Source organism: Plecotus auritus (assembly GCF_963455305.1).
Source record: "Plecotus auritus genome assembly, chromosome: 1".
Taxonomy (NCBI): domain Eukaryota; kingdom Metazoa; phylum Chordata; class Mammalia; order Chiroptera; family Vespertilionidae; genus Plecotus; species Plecotus auritus.
The window spans coordinates 83878822-83895605 of NC_137770.1; the positions used below are offsets into that span (position 1 = coordinate 83878822).

A 16784-nucleotide genomic window follows, 5' to 3' on the forward strand; every position below is an offset into this window, starting at 1 on the left:
GTTCTAAGCCCTCTATAGGGATCATTTCATTTAATCTTCACAACCCTAAAATAGGTACTATTGTTATTAATATATTGCAGATGAGTTTTCAAAGCCATCTGGCCATAATCTGATTGTATAGAGTCGGAATTAGAGAAGTAAAATAACATCCAAGCTCACTCAGCTGGTTTGAGACAGAAGAGATCAGGAAGGGTTGCTCCATAGTGTGACCAATTTGCTACAGGTTGGAGGTCCCCTGGGTTGGTTTGGCCCAGGAATTGAGAGGAGGCTAATTCTCAGCACCACATACTCTAAACACGTAGGCACCATGATGCTTGAAAGTTAATTGAAACTCCCATTCTTTATGGAACACTGGCACGAGTTTGACAAGTCTCTGATTTCCAACGTCATTGTTTCCGCTCTACAATCCAGCACTGACTGGCTCCTTTCCAGTCTCAGGCACCTCATCCATATCTACCCATTGCCCTCAAAATAACTGCTTAATGACTCTCCAGTAACTCCAGCCAACTCCTTAAGGTCTCCTGAAAGCAGATCATCTGGGAGAGCTAACAGAACTCATCCAACTTTTAAAGTGATCTTTGATCAGCTCTTTCCTTGTCTCCACCTTCCCACATGACCTAAGTTGGCTGGTCTGCTTCACCTCACACAAAGCTCTCTCCACCAAGAGCAGAGCAAATCAGTCTGCACACAGAGTGCAAACGTTAGGAAGGAGGAGGATGTTTGAAGCTAGAAGATTCAGACACACAGCTTCTCAGACTTCAGAATTCCTTTCCTCCATCCAGCTCCTAACTATAAATCTCACCTGGTTGCCATGGAAACATCAGTCTGGTGTATGGCAAGCAGCATTTTAGACAGAAAGCATCACAGGCTACCATGGTAACACTAAAAAGAGTAAAGTTGCCTCCTCAGTTGAAGGGGTGAGGAAGGAATAGATGAAGCTGCCAGGAAGGCAGGCTAAAAGGGACAGCCTTTAGAAAGCCCGGCTCCCATGTGAGCAGGGAGGGACTCAATTCAACAGACATGTAGTATGTGCAGGCAAAGCACTAATGAAAAGGACACATCTACGACTGGTCTCATTAGGCTATAACCATCTATTAATAGAGTATACAAAGAACTGTAAATTAAGGCAGAATAAGACCCATAATAGGACAAAGAATACTGAAAAGGGAATTCAATTCCAACTAGGAAAGTTTCAGTCTTAAAGGGCTAGATTTTGACAAGCAGAAGAAGGGCATGAAGAAAGAATAAAATAAGCAGACATGGAGTGGAAAACTTCAGGATATACTGAGAACTACAGGTAGAGAGACAGAAAAAGGGAGACTTTCCCATGACTCCAGGGCCTTGGCTTCCACAGTGGTGCTGAGGCAGGTTAAGATGAAGATCAAGGGATCTGAAGCTAGACTGCCTGGATTGGGATCCTAAACTTGCTATAACTCTGTGGGGCAAATTATTTAGCCTCTTTAGGTATCAGTTTCCTTATTTACAACGTAAAGGTAAAAGAATCTACCTCAGAGGATCACTGGAGGATGAAATGATTCAATACACATATTGGCTACATCGCCTAACCCAAAACACAAATCCTGCATAAATTTTATCACCTCCTACCACCTCACTTTTCAGAGCCAAGATACACTCTTCTAACTGTCCATGTATTGCTTCCTGAATCCCAATGTCAAGAACACAGTAACAAAGAATAGGGAGGAAATGCCATTGTCTTAGAGAAGACAAAAGCATAGGCTGGATAAGCCAAGTCAGGTGAAAATCACATTATGAATTGAGAACTGATGGGCGATTCCAACTATGCTGGGAAAGAATCCCAGTGTCCCCTCTCCCCTCATCCTTGCCACCATGCTCAGGTAGAGAGGCTGAGGGAGGTTTCTTTTACCTTTAGCTGGGCCCAGAGAGACTGTTTACTGCCCCCTTTTCTCCACTCTGACCACTCCCAATAGAGGGATAACTAGACACTGAGTCATACATAGTGACATGGCTGTCACCCACTAGTCAACTTACATAGGTTAACACTAGAGAAGCAGTTTCTCTTCCAGCAAGAGGATGTATAAGGCAAGACCAGGAAGAACTGAGCAAAAGGAGCCAAAGTGCAGGAAGCCCAAAGTAGTTAGGAATAGGAATATAAAGAAACCCTAGCCAACTGGCTCAGTGAATAGTGTTGGCCCACAGACTGAAGGGTCCCCAGATTCGATTCCAGTCAAGGGCATGTATCTTGGTTGCAGGCTCGATCCTCAGTCCTGGTCAGGGTGCAAGCAGGAGGCAACCAATGTTTCTCTCTCTCTCTTCCTCTCCCCCCTCCCTCTCGTCCTCCCTCCCCTTCTCCCTAAAAACCAATGGAGAAAATGTCAGGGGTGAGTAGGAAAGAGATCAGATGAACTTGCAGGAAGTTGGAGAAGGCTTCTTGGAAGAGTCACTTCTGAGCTGAGTCAGAAGGATGTCTGAACAATGGGGATGAAGAGGACAGGCATTTCAGGCTGAGGGAGCAGCACAAGACACAGAGGAGCCCAGGTGAAGATTTATTGATCTGATTCTGGAACAGTGGCATCGCAGAGGCCCTTGACAAAGACAATCAAAGGACGTTAAAAGCAGCAGCAACAAAACTAACTTGTGTTCAGTTTTCCTTCTGCTTCACGACTGAACAGTTTTCAATAAAACTCAATTAAAAAAAATCAATGGAAAAATATCCTCAGGTGAGGATTAACAACAACAAAACCAACAGCAAAAAAACAAGCAGAGATGGATGGGGGTCCATCTGAGGAGGGCAGGGAGGTGAGGCCTGTGGCTATTTACAGTTTTGGAGGAGTTGAAGACTGCCATGAAGTGGCCTGGTCCATAGCTTCAGGATGACTAACAAAAATGGTCCGCACTGTGCTTCTCAGGATGCATTAGCAGCAAATCAATAACTATAGGGGGACTGGGCCATAGCCAGCTGCTCCTACCTAAAAATAATGCATCCTCCTTCCCTTCCCCTAGGTTTAGAGAGCAAACTAGGGAAGGGGTGGGGGTGGCAGCCAAACAGAAGCAGCAAGACTGCAGCAGCCTAGAGCTAGTCCTGGGTCCCAGTGGTCTTTTATACCACAGACTTCACGTACTTAATACTTGTGTTAAATGCAACCCCAGAAGTAAACATCACCAAAAAACCATCACTCTGCTTTAGAAGTCTGAGAGCTGACAAATTAAAACTTAACAGCAATTATCCATATTTTTAGCAAGATAATAAAGTCTTAACACTCTGTTGCCATAGAGACCAGTAAAGAATGAAGGAGCCCCACCAGCCCTACCTCTGAACTTCAGACCTCCTCCTCTTGGCTGATTTCTAGCTGGTAAGCCAGGCTCTGACTCAGTTGTCTGTTACAAGCCTTATAAAGGGGGCAGAGGAAGGGGTACCTCCCTTTTGGCAGGGCCATTCCTGGAACACTCAGCTCCCTGGAAGTCACTGGTCTCAGGCCTGTGTTGTCCCAAGCAGAGCTATATATTTGAAAAGCAAGAGTTGAGGTGACTGGGAGAATAGATGGCTTAAGGCCTGAAGAGTCCTGATGTATGATGCCCAAATCCCTTTGGATATTGTACTGGGTGGGATTCCTACTACAAAAAGGGCTAAAGGCAGTATGGAGGCTAATGGTAAGAATGTTGAGCTTGGAAGACTTCTCTGATTAATATTTAAGTCCTCCAGATCAGCGGTCGCCAACTGGTAGTCCGTGGACCACTGGTGGTCCGTGAGGTCCAAAAGGTTGGCGACCAAAAGGTTGGTGACCACTGCTCCAGATCATACAACCCTAAAGAAAGGTGCAGAATGTCACACTGCCATCTGGTGGAAAGACAAGATCTGTCCTTAGGCACAGAGACAGAGCCTGGTAGTCTAGTGGGCAGGTAGGTTTGGATATAGTTAAGATGCAGACAGACAGGAGACCAAGGGACAGAAATTATAATGCAGATACAGACAGTGTATCTGTATACAGGTGTGCACCTTTTGTCCTGTTTTATTTCTAAAGGTTAGATACCATTAAAATAAAGAAAACACAATGGCATTGTTTTATATTCCTACAACCACTCTTGGTTTTGGCTCATTAGAAGTTAACATCAGATACAACTGACTGAGACCACACACATATGGGCAGCAGCCACAACAGCAAGGCTTGCCTTTTGTACAAAGTTTACATATATATTTATGTACACAGATACAAGGATATAAAATCCAGTGAGAAGGGCTCATATGTGCCCAAGTAGGGGACAGGAGCGGCTTTAGTGCTGGGATGGAGCCCACAGTAGAGGCACATCGGAAGTAGTGGAGAGTAGCAGCCTCCCCACCATCCTCCCTTCCTGGACCAAAGGAAGAACCTGGGAGGAAGGACAACTAACTATACAAAAGAAGATGGAAAATACTGGAAAGGTACCCACCCCATCTTTCACTAAACTCCTGAATGCCCCTAAGACATCCAAAATGCCTGGCAGGTATTTTGCTCCCAGCAAACTGCAGAGCCCACAGTAGTTCTGGCCCCAAGCTGAGGTCTAAGGCAGGCTTTACAATGAACATACACATCCAAGCTATCTTCTAGGGCCCTTGTAGCATCAAGCCAGCACCTTCAAGGTTCAGCCCCCAAACTGCAAAGTCCTCTTGGACCAGAGGGCTTAAGGGTTTTTCCTTGACAAAATCGTAGGGTAAAGGTATAGGGGGAAAAAAGAAATCAGTTCCTTCAGTTAATGCCCTAAGGCCTTCTCAACAGAGGAGGAATCGAGGAATCACTAAGAAGTGGTAGGAAAGGGCAATAAAGATCATTCCAGGAGATGATATACATGGAGAAACAGGTGTTCAATAATTCTCTTCTCTTCAACTAGTGGTTGCTCAGCAGAGTCCATTCCCAGTGGGTCCATGGGCAGGAGCTCTTCTTGGTGTCTAAGGGTGACCCCAATTCCCCCAGAGTTAATGTCCATGGCTTCAGGATGGCTTGATCCACAAAATGGATAGAAGGGGCCGTAGAATGGTAGATATGAAGAAGGGAGGGGCAGGACGCAGAGGCATAGGGAGGCAATGTACTGTGCCACTGATTTACTTGGGGCAAAGAGAAGAGGTAAATGGAAGTCAAACGAAAGAAAATAACCAGAGACTAAAATGAATGAGGTCCTGCGACTCACATGGTCTGGGGGGTAAAAAGGCTGGAAAGCTGAAAGCACTGGGAGGCAATTGCCTGAGAGGCAAGGTTCAGGGCTGGACTCAGAGCTAGAACAGAGAGAGAGAGGCAAAGTGAGTCAGTGAGCACAGAGCATTCCTTCTTCCCAGGCCCAACCCATCTATCCCTTTCCCAAGTCCACGTCTACCAGTCAGAGCTGCTGGGTTTAGGGCCCCCAAGTGAACCGCTCCATGTAGCCGCAAGGCAGCAGCTTGGGCAGCGGCAGCAGCAGCGGCTGTGGTTGGCAGCTGGATTCCAGAGCCTAAAAGGGAAAAAAAAGGTGGGGTTAAGTCCCAACCCTCAATCTATAATTCAACCCCATGTTTTTCACTCTGCAGAGTAAGTCTACCTTCTGCCAATTTGGCCATGAGCTGCAAACGTCCACCTGCTGATCCCAGATCCAGCTCCTGGTCTCCATCAGGAAAAGTGATGTCTGTGCCACCATCCAGTTGCTCAGTCACATGGCCAACCCTCATAGGTCGACCAGCAAGCTCAAAGCCATTCAACTGTTCCAGGGCCCGTCGGGCACACTCAGAGTCAGAGAACTACAAGAAACCCAGGCCATTATCAGTCACCTCTCGGCCAGAGACATGCCCTCAAAGCCCCACTAACACTCCTAGTCCTATTATCCCAGGAAACTTGCATGGTTGCTGCAGCACAAACTTTTCTTTCTCAGGGAATGTGACCTCAGATCCCCCTAAAATTGATCTCTGAAAGGGACTTTTCCAACTGATTTCAATCTCTGAGCTCCACTAAAAATCTAACCATGTAAAAAGTCTATTATCCGTAGGGAGCCTAGCCTGACAGGCTGTCTCACAAATGGGGATATAAAATGGAAGTAAGACAGACGGAGAGCTAAGACTCCAAGGCTTTGTTTGAGACCTTATAACTAGTAAGTTTAAATTCTCAGTTAAGTGAAGGAATCTGGGCCTCCAGAGCCCAGCCTTAGGAAGTAATACATCCTGGTATTGAAAGGAAAACTGCACCCAACCTCCACCTCCACCAGAGGACTGCTGACTCAGTAACCCACTGACCACAGGATCTCAACTCTCATTCCTTTCAGCAGCAGCAGCAGCAGCCTGGCATAAAGAGGATTCCCAGTCTTCTGTTTAAAGAGTCAAGGGTGTTGACCTAAATGCAGCAACAAAAGGGCAAAAAGGCCCCATAGAAGCCTTTCCAAATCTGAGTCACACAGGGAGCTAGAAAAGATACTTGCCACCAGGAACACCACAGCTGGCTTTGTTTATTCTGGTATTTACCTGCCCTAGGGCCTGGCACGTGGTACTGACAGTTCCTAGGCATGTGGTGGAGGTGGACTGCCTTTACTGGATACTTTTGAGGTAAGCAATTGCTATGATAGAACACAACCTACCTCCCCTCTGCCCTGCAGGTAACTGTGGGGTGTATGTTGCCTGGATTGAGCCCAGAAAATATCAGCTTCTATCAGACTTTGTGGCTGGCAGCCAGTCCTCAGCCTGGAGTCACATGGGGCTAGAAGAACCAGTTATGGGAATTGGAAACAATTTTGTTGGAAAAGATGAGACTTGCCCACTATTAGGTGGCCTCACTATTCTCCCTATAGTGGAATTTAAATATAAAGATACTTCTCAATGGAAAACCTACTTCAAACAGGGTAGCACAAGAGAGAAGTATATAACTTCCTATTCCCACCCCATCATGAAAATATATCAGTTCTATAAAGCATGTCTATAACAGCTCATACCTAACCTCCCTCATACCCCCAACCTTTTAGTTGCAACCTGGAACCATAACTATTACCCAAAGAGCAAGTTGCAGCCCCAGGGAAGGTGGTAGAACTCCTGGACACCGCCATACACTGACAGAGTGTAGGAACAAAGCCAAGATCTCAAACAATGCACTCATCTCAAGGGGCAGAAGGCTAGTAGTCCAAGGTTCAGCACCAGGGTTTATGGGTCACTTAGACCAGCGGTCAACCTTTCAGACCTCACGGACCACCAGTGGTCTGCAGACCACCAGTTGGCGATCCCTGCTCCAAAGGTTTCCATGGACCACTGGTTGGTGACTGCTGATTTAGACAGTTCCTAAAGGAGGAGGATGAAGCTAAGCTGCAAAATCAGACACACACACACACCCAAATTAAAATAAAGACTAGAGACTTACCGTAATGAAACCATAACCTTTAGAGCGGCCTGTATCTGAGTCCTTCATCAGGACAATATTATCAATCTGTAGAATAGGGAGAAATTAATAATAATCTTTTGGCTAAGCCACACCTTTGACCCTTCCTACCCAGACTATTCTAAATATCTCCAAGTTTCTAGCCACTAATTACATTTCTCCAAATCTTTTTAAAAAGAGACAAAGGCCATTTTTTTCCCCCATCAACACCTTTTCTGACTAATCTTACTTAATCTGGACCCCTCTGATTTCATGGTGCTGACTCATTTGTCTACTGAACAGTCTGAATACAGAGATGGAACCTAATTTTCCAAGCATGGACCCATATGCCCATTACTATGTATGCTGTGGGTTAATCATGGTCAGACAGAATGAAGAGGAACACTCACCCTCCCCACTTTTTCCAATTCCCTTCAGAGGTTTCCCTCGCTTTCTACTCACTTTGCCAAAGGGCTCAAAGATGCCCCGGAGCATGTCCTCGGTAATATTGCAGTGCAGGGAGCCCACACAGAGGCGCATTGGTCCACCACTGCCTTTCTGCAGGTTGTTGGCCATGGCTGCCAGTCGGTTTTTCTCAGCCTGAGGAAGGAGGGAATGATGGGTCAAGTCCCACACCTGCTACCTTCAAAGCTGTTTTCTCATGACAGTTTCTCAACCTGCTCACCTGTGAGGCCTGTACAATGATAGGCACCCCCAGCAGCCGCTGCCCTGTCAACCCAATGGCCAGTGGCACAGACTGGATTTCACAGAATTCCACATAGGCAATGCCCTTAGAACGACGTGAGTTCCGATCTGAGATGATACGTACGTCACGAACCTATCCAGGGGAAAAAGGAAATCCTAAGTTGGGTATAGAGGGGGATGGATAAAAGACAGATTATTCAGAAGAAAACTAAAAGGGGAAATGTTACCTTGCCAATAGCAGAGAAAAAGTCCTCCAGGTCTCGAGGCCGAATGCGGGCGGCTAACTGCATACAGAAAACTGTTCGGGCATCACGTTCCTCGGGACTCAGATTATCAATTGACTGCCTAAAAAGTAAAATTTATTAAGACCCCCCACTCCACCCAATACTTGGTCTTTGTTTTCCAACATACTCTCAAGTACCACACATTCCTAAAGTTTGGCTCAAAGAGCTTTTTATTCATACCACACAACTCTTAAAGAAGTGCTCATCATTCACTCACCTGACTGGACTCTTCTCTCTGAAATGAGGACTCTTACTGTGTCCATACCTATGCCTAAGGAATAGAGAACAAATAAAGTGAAAATTGTGTCACCCAACTTTATTCACATTGGACCAATGCTGAGTCTGCCATCATGAAAAAACCAGATCCTACTCACCACCTCCCCTCACACGTGAATTTTTTTTTTACTTAAAAAAAATATATATATTTTTATTGATTTCAGAGAGGTAGGGAGAGGGAGAGAGAGAGAAACATCAATGACGAGAGAAAATCACCAATCAGCTGCCTTCTGCAACCCCCGCACTGGGGATCGAGCCTACAACCCAGGCATGTGCTCTTGACCGGAATTGAACCCAGGACCCTTCAGTCCACAGGCTGACACTCTATCCACTGAGCCAAACCAGCTAGGGTGAATTTTTTTTTTTTTTTAAATCCTTGCCCATGGATGTTTTTTTAATTGATTTTTAAAAAACCTGAGGATGGGGGGGGGGGGGGAACCAAAAAAAAAATGAAAAACCTGAGGACATGGTTTTATTGATTTTAAAGAGAGAGAGAGAAAAAAATCAATGTGAGAGAGAAACATCAATCAGTTGCCTCTCACACGCACCCTGACCAGGAATGGAATCCACAACCTTTTGGTATACAGGATGAAATTCCAAACTACTGAGTCACCCAGCCAGGGCGACATGTGAATTCTTAGTACCACCCCTGCAATAACTGGATCTCCTCCCTATCACAGAGGGACATAAGCATCCTCAGGCAGGGACCACAGCAAAAGCGTTTTACCCAGATTACAATACAAAGGCGAGCTTATTAGCAAAAGGTGATACCCAGTGGCAAGTGGTGGACTCCTGTAGTGCACACGATTCTCACGACGTGGGGCCCGACTTCTGGACTCACTGCTATGTTGATGATCCCAGCTATGGCTGCCGTGACGATGCTGCCGATCTCGGCTTCGGCTCCGACTACTTCTCCGTCTATGCCGATCCCGGTCTCGACTACGGTCCTGACTACGACTACAGATGGAAACAACTATTTAGTTTGTTAAAAAACCAACCAACCTCTTCTGGCCTTTAATGTATAACTTTCCCTGGTATCTCTCCCTTTGTAGTAATTCTCAAAACCCAACAGCCCCCAGAATAACTGACCTGCGCTTTCTATCCCTGCTTTTACTATGGCTCCGACTCTTCTTCTTCCTGTGAAAGACAGTGTAAATTCTTATTATTGCGAAGGTTTCATGATCTCTCCCACATAAAAGGAATGAGAGTATGGCCAAGGTGAATCAGAAAGCAATAAAGGACCAAAGTCCAGGTGATATGACAGTAGCTCACAGTAACGGCACAACACCAACTTACACACAGCCCTGGATGCTGTTAGACATCTGATGCAGCCAAAGCTGGTGTTTCCAAAGTAGGAGTCTTCTTGCTATTTTACTCAAATGAAATATATCAATGCTGGGACTGATCCACAAATCTACACTGAAAAGCTTAAACTAGATCATAAACTAAATCACTGTTATGCCCAAGATTCAGTGAAGCCATTACTAAAAGCTGTCTTAGCCCTGGCTGGTTTGGCTCAGTGGATAGAGCTTCGGCTTGCGGACTGAAGAGTCCCAGGTTCGATTCCAGCCAAGGGCACATGCCCGGGTTATGGGCTCAATCCCCCACAGTGGGGGACGTGCAAGAGGCAGCCAATCAATTATTCTCATCATTGATGTTTTTAGCTCTCCAGCTCTCTCCCTTCCTCTCTGAAATCAATAAAAATATATTAAAATAATAATAATTAAAAAAAATAAAAACTGTCTTAGAAGCAACTACCTCCCTGTTCTTGCTGTTTCTCCAATGGACAAGATTGCTTCCCTTCCTAAGTTGCCAACCCATTTTCTCACACCACACTCACTTGCTTTCCTCCCCACTGGTGCTGCTCCCACTGCCACCGTTGCCGGTGCTGCTGCTGGTGTTGCTAGGGCCGTTCTTTTTAACCTCCTTCCTTTGCTGCTCATCCTGAAGGTTCACCAGAAAAATGTCACAAGGTTCAACGTGGTAGACACATAGAATCCATTGGGCACAGAAAGAACAAAAGTGGACAAGGAAAAAAGCGTATGAAATCAAAGCTCTAAATTATCTAGCCAACTTTTAAACACCTGGACCTCCTAACAAAATAAGTAAGAGAAAGGGAGGAAAACTACCCAAAAGGAAGAGATCAGAGGGAGAGATTTTGATGTCAAAACTTTAGCTACTCAACATCTATTTCTCAGGAGAATGAAAAGTCAGTTAGGTCTGAGCTATAGGTCTGACTTTCTACTGTATCATTGAGAACTATGAGCAAAGTACCCATTCCCACCCCATTTGTGTTCTCCCCTCCATTTTAGAGGGCACACTCTGAGAGCATGGCCCTTGAGTACTGGTCTCCAGAATAGCTTACTAAAAGACTATGCCTTTTATGAATAGCCATTGTACACAATAAACAAGCAGAGAAAGAGAATTCACAAAATGTTGAGACCAATGATCCACAATTGCTTTTTCTTACTAACCCAATTCCAGGAGTGAGGTGGGAATATTACCTCCTCTTTTTTATAGGGAGCCTCCAGCATGGCCTCAATCACTATATCAAAGTCATCGGATGCCATCACAGCAGATCTGAGGAGAGGATATCAATACACAAGAACCTCATTTATATTTTTCCTCCCCTTCCAGCACACCACATTCCCTTCCCCCTCTAAGAAACAGACTTTAGAACATAGTTCTGTTTCATAAACTCCAAAGGAATCGTACCGGCTATTTGCTTACCCTAGGTTTATTTTTGCGCCTTACAGATCTGATGATTTAGAATAGGTGAAGGGCCTACAAGGAAACTGGGTAGAGACAAAATAATACAGACCCTGTCCTGTCCTGTGAAAAGGAAGTGTTGGTACTCAAAATTACTATCCACTTTACAATGAACAAACACTAGGCCTCCATTCTACTGCTCAAAATTCTGAATAACTGGTTTTAACTTACATCATAGAAATAAGCTCATATTTCCAATAAAAAGGTAAAGATGCAAGACTAAAAATGAGAAAATACAAAGCAACACCAGAATAATGCAGATTTGCCCTAAGCTATTTCCTACATTCCCCTCCCAAACATCAATAATTAGGGAACTCAGCATTAAGCATTTTCATAAAATAATAACTAGTTTAGATAACTCAGAAAGATTATGATTAAGACAAGCTTAACCAATTCCACTTTGAAGCCTTTCTGTCTAGGCAGGCAGGGAGACTTCTGGCCTCCCCCAAGCTTTCACATGTAGCAATCATCTTTCCTAAGTGTATCCACCACAGTTCTCTTAAATAAGAAAAACAGAAGATACCAAACAAAATCAATAGGAAAATTTATTCAAAAATTACTAGTCTGAAGTTATCAAGATACACAACATAGATGAATCTCAAAATAATTATGGTAAGTGAAAGAAATCAAACAAAAAAGAAGAGTATGTATTGTATGATTACATTTATGCAAAATTCTAGAAAATGCAAACTAACCTGTAGTGACAGAAAGCAGATCAGTGGTTGCCTAGGGGAAGAGTAAGTAGGGAGGGGCTAGGAGGAAAGGATTACAAAAGGGCACAGGAAATTTTTGGGGTGATGTTTCATGGATGAAACATATCAAAACCCATCAAACTGTACGCTTTAATGTGTGTAATTTTATATCAACTATATCTCAATAAAGCTAAATCCCCTCCAACTAATCTTAAGAATGTCTATGCTGAGGTTAATTATAATCAAACTTTCCATATCCATAAGAGCTTTGTCTTCTTTAAAGTAGCTAATGCATCATCCAACGATGCTGTCCTTGTTGCTCTTAGAACCCATAGTCTATTTGATGGTTTAATAGAGTAATATAAAAATTATATTTAAATATAAAAATAATATGAAAATAAGAGTAATGATGATGTGATATAAATGACACATCATTTATAGTACTGAATGTTGCTAGGCATGTTATAGAGACAGAATATAGGAAAGAGTAAAACAATAAAAATTGCTCTTAAACAAATTTAAGTCTTAAATTGGAAATTAAACCAAAATCAAATAGGTGTGTCTAAAATCCAGTGAACACAATCTCTTACAATAACAACACCTTACATTATTTAACAAAGGGGATATATAACTACAGCCAGATACCAGTTCCAATGCACAGATGAAAATCTGAGGTTTTGTGAACTGTCCTGTCACAAAATTCAAATGGAGAACCTGACTTGTGAGTGAGGTCTTCGGACCCTAGTCTAATGTTCTATCCACTATATTGGTTAGCTCTCTCTCGTGGTTTATAACTTAAAAGAAAATTACTAAGTATATCAAGATGTCTATTTTTAAATGTACTTATCTGGCAAATTAATGTTCTGATAGGTTTATCAACAGAATCAGTCCCATTAGCCATACCTTATTGTATATGTTTCAAAATATCAAGAACCAGGCTAATTGTAACATATACTATTTGATCTATTATGGAAAAATGGTTCTAAAAAGAAAAGTTTTAATCCTCAAACTGTTCCTTTCAGTCATTTTGGCTGCCAACTGTACACAAATTTTCTAAGTGTCATAAAGTTCCTCTTTATCATTTACAATCTGCTTTTTCCTCCCTAAATGAAATGCTTCTGATTTCAAGCATCGTTGAGTGCTAGTTCAGGGTTGGGGTAACCTAACACACAAAATCTTTCACTTAAGTTGATAAGTGAGCCCCCAATGATGGAGTAAAATTTTCACTCAGACTCAGAAACAAATGAATGAACTGATTTAGGCCCAGACATATACAACGTGAGCACATTTTGTTGGACAGATAATGCAAAAAAATGAAACTAGACCACCAACTTACACCATACACAAAAATAAACTCAAAATGGATAAAGGGCCGAAACCGGTTTGGCTCAGTGGATAGAGCGTCGGCCTGCGGACTGAAGGGTCCCGAGTTCGATTCCGGTCAAGGGCATGTACCTTGGTTGCGGGCACATCCCCAGTGGGGGATGTGCAGGAGGCAGCTGATCGATGTTTCTCTCTCATCGATGTTTCTAGCTCTCTATCCCTCTCCCTTCCTCTCTGTAAAAAATCAATAAAATATATTAAAAAAAAATGGATAAAGGACTTAAACATAAGACGGGAAACCATAAAAATACTAGAGGAATCCACAGGCAGCAAAATCTCAGACATATGCCGAAAGAACTTCTTCACTGATACTGCTCCTAGGGCAATGGAAACTAAAGAGAAAATAAACAAATGGGACTACATCAAAATAAAAAGCTTTTGCACAGCAAAAGAAACCATCAACAAAACAACAAGAAAGACCACTACATGGGAGAACATATTTGCCAATGTTATCACTGATAAGGGTTTAATTTCCAACATTTACAGGGAACTCATACAACTCAACAAAAGGAAGATAAACAATCCAATCAAGAAATGGGCAACGGACCTAAATAGAAACTTTTCAAAAGAAGACAGAAGGAAGGCCAAGAGACACATGAAAACATGCTCAAAGTCACTAATTATCCGAGAGATGCAAATCAAAACGACAATGCGGTACCATCTCACACCTGTCAGAATGGCTATCATCAACAAATCAATAAACGACAAATGTTGGTGAGGATGCAGAGAAAAAGGAACCCTCGTGCACTGCTGGTGGGAATGCAGACTGGTGCAGCCACTGTGGAGAACAGTCTGGAGTTTCCTCAAAAAACTAAAAATGGAACTCCCATTTGACCCAGTAATACCACTTCTAGGAATATATCCCAAGAAGCTAGAAACACCAATCAGAAAGGATATATACACCCCTATGTTCATAGCAGCACAATTCACCATAGCTAAGATTTGGAAACAGTCTAAGTGCCCCTCAGCAGATGAGTGGATTAAAAAACTGTGGTACATCTACACAATGGAATGCTACGCTGCGCTAAAAAAGAAGGAATTCCTACCATTTGCAACAACATGGATGGAACTGGAGAGCATTATGCTAAGTGAAATAAGCGAGTCAGAGAAAGATAAGTATCACATGATCTCACTCATTTGTGGAATATAATGAATGGCATAGACTGATGAACAAAAACAGATCCAGAGACAGAGAATCATCGATCAGACCATCAAACCTCGGAGGGAAGGTAGGGGAGGGACACAGACAAGGGGGAGGGGGTGAGGGCATGAGTGGGGGGGATGGGGAGGTAATGGGGGAAGAAGGACACATATGTAACACCTTAATCAATAAAGAAAATTAAAAAAAAAAAACATGAGCACATTTTGAAACTTGTAATCTCACTGGGTTTAGTAGAGCTTTCTGATATCCTAAAAGCATTAAAGTCCCAAATAGTATGCATTTTCAGGCTGTTAGTTTTCAAACTCTCTCCCTGTCCTAATTTATTGGTCAAAGTCCATTCAAAACCATCCATTAAAACACTACAGAACTTTCTTCCATCCCTGCTCCAAAACCTACATTAGGGGCCCACAATCACGGGCAATGCTTAGATCCTGTCACAGTACAGTGACTACTCAAGCCAGTGCTTAGGTCCCACTACTGCAAGGGCAAAGGAGAGTGAAGGGGCACTGTCAGCCCAGTTCAGGCCGAATTCACCAAAGGTTCGAGTCCCAGGGGTGCTGCTGGTAGTGCCATCTCCTGGGTCCGGTCACTGAGCTGGCACAAACATCTCCAAACTGAAAGCAGCTTAAGAACAGGAACAGTGAGAAAGCTAAAAACATTCCCCACGATGTGTACAAACGAAGGCTACGCTTTTTAAAAAATGATCCTATAAAGTACCATCTCTGAGAGGGTCAGTGTCCCAATGCTAAAACTTCATACGTGGCTCACTATACTCTCTTTCGCCACGGAAAGTGCGGTCATAAAAGGAAAGAGGGAAAAGCCCACAGAGACCAATATACTGAAAAGAGTCTTCCTGAAACTGAAGATCAAGAAATCTCAATTCTCTCATCTCTCTGAATGATGGCACTAGGGGCTGAAAACCGAACCTACGTTTTCTCTCAGGGTCCCGTGGGTCGACGCTCCCTCCCCAGTATGGACTGCGGGGACCTGGACAGAGATCCTTGAGTCACTGGGACCCTTGATACCGCGTCTTCCTCGGTAAGATATAGCCACAAGGGTGCCGATCCCTAAAATTCTGCCGGTGGACTATATTCAGGTAGCAAACACTTCCGAATCAAAGACAAAAAGTTTTTCTTTTAAAAGTTTGCCTGATTCTGCTCTTGTGCTCTTGACGCCATTTTCTACCTGTGACGTCAGCGGCAGGCGCCGGGGGGCAACGTCACGCATAAGTGACGTCGCGAGGGAACCAGGTTTCAGGGTTTCTCACCAGCTCCGGGTCCCTGCGGGGAGAGGGGGACCCCGGTCTTCTCTGCTCCTTCGGGTTTGTTGGAGGGTGCGAAGCACGGCTGTCTTCAGAGCCTCAGCAGTAAAAGCAGCACTGCAGCCCAAGCCGCTCCTCTCCCCGCAAAATGGCGGTAGCTCCACTATCTTCCAGACTTTCCCCAATCTGCGCAGGCGCTAAAACACTAGGCGCTGGAACTAACTTCACTGGATTCGCGGCAACAGGCCTAAGTTCAGAATTTCATTGGTTAAAATTTTAAGCATGGGTGGAGCCAAACTCAAATGCTTCTTGGCAACCATGAAGTTTCCAATGATTGGCTAACTTTTCAGAATTCCGGAAAGTGGAAGCGGCTTCTGGCGGCCGCCCGTCGCGCTCATTGGTTAAATGCCTTGCGGAAGGCAGAGAAGCCAGGCAGAGAACTAGAGGTAGGGATCCTCCTACCCCGCTCCCAGCTCGGGTTGACTAGGCTACCCCCCCACTGGGCGGAGCCAACGAGGACTTGTAACAGACGTTCTTGGCTCCCCCAACTGATTTGTCAAGGGGGTCACGTCGGTCTAGGGACAGCTTTGTGGAGAGCAACTGCGTTTGCTTCACATCAGGAAAGATGCTGGACTCCATATACCCATTCTGAACGGACTGGACGGTCTACACAACCCTCCCTAACGCCTTCTCCTGCCCTCAGTGCTTGGGACCTGGGAAAGAGGTCATGTCACCAATTTGGTCCTACACCTCGTACATCAGTTCAAATCAGTACCCCACACACCGCACCCTGCAAGGGTAAAGTAAACTTGAGACACTTTCTCAGGTGACTCCTTCCATGCAGCAGTAGTCAGCCCTCCAACCAGAAAGGATAGAACTGATTTACATCCACCCCCCAATCCCAAGACTTCCAAAAAGGTAGCTGGTTCTAACAGA

General features: G+C 44.2%; 1 protein-coding gene across 8 annotated transcripts; it reads right to left on the reverse strand.

Annotated features, from left to right (window-relative positions):
• Positions 1-3955: 3955 nt before the first annotated feature.
• On the reverse strand, positions 3956-16040 carry RBM23 (RNA binding motif protein 23). 8 transcript variants are annotated; one of them, XM_080661796.1, is made up of 13 exons: positions 15855-16040; positions 11086-11161; positions 10422-10525; positions 9671-9718; positions 9353-9538; positions 8523-8576; positions 8249-8366; positions 8002-8154; positions 7779-7916; positions 7320-7385; positions 5527-5722; positions 5326-5439; positions 3956-5227 (listed from the first exon to the last, which is right to left on the reverse strand). In XM_080661796.1, exons 2-13 carry the CDS (start codon positions 11149-11151, stop codon positions 5139-5141), a joined length of 1332 nt encoding a protein of 443 aa, XP_080517922.1. In that variant the 5' UTR covers positions 11152-11161; positions 15855-16040; the 3' UTR covers positions 3956-5138. The 8 variants fall into 8 exon arrangements, with proteins under 8 accessions (XP_080517922.1, XP_080517923.1, XP_080517927.1 ...); XM_080661797.1 differs by lacking the exon at positions 15855-16040 and adding an exon at positions 15518-15795; XM_080661801.1 differs by lacking the exon at positions 10422-10525 and having other exon boundaries at positions 15855-16031.
• Between the last annotated feature and the right edge of the window lie 744 nt (positions 16041-16784).

Excerpts from the sequence above, each read along its gene's own strand:
- RBM23 (XM_080661796.1), bottom strand. The coding sequence starts at position 11,151 with ATGGCATCCGATGACTTTGATATAGTGATTGAGGCCATGCTGGAGGCT. Across the intron at positions 7,917-8,001 it reads TCATTGTACAGGCCTCACAG|GCTGAGAAAAACCGACTGGC; the intron begins GTGAGCAGGTTG and ends CTCCTTCCTCAG. Across the intron at positions 5,228-5,325 it reads AAACCCAGCAGCTCTGACTG|CTCTGAGTCCAGCCCTGAAC; the intron begins GTAGACGTGGAC and ends TCTCTGTTCTAG.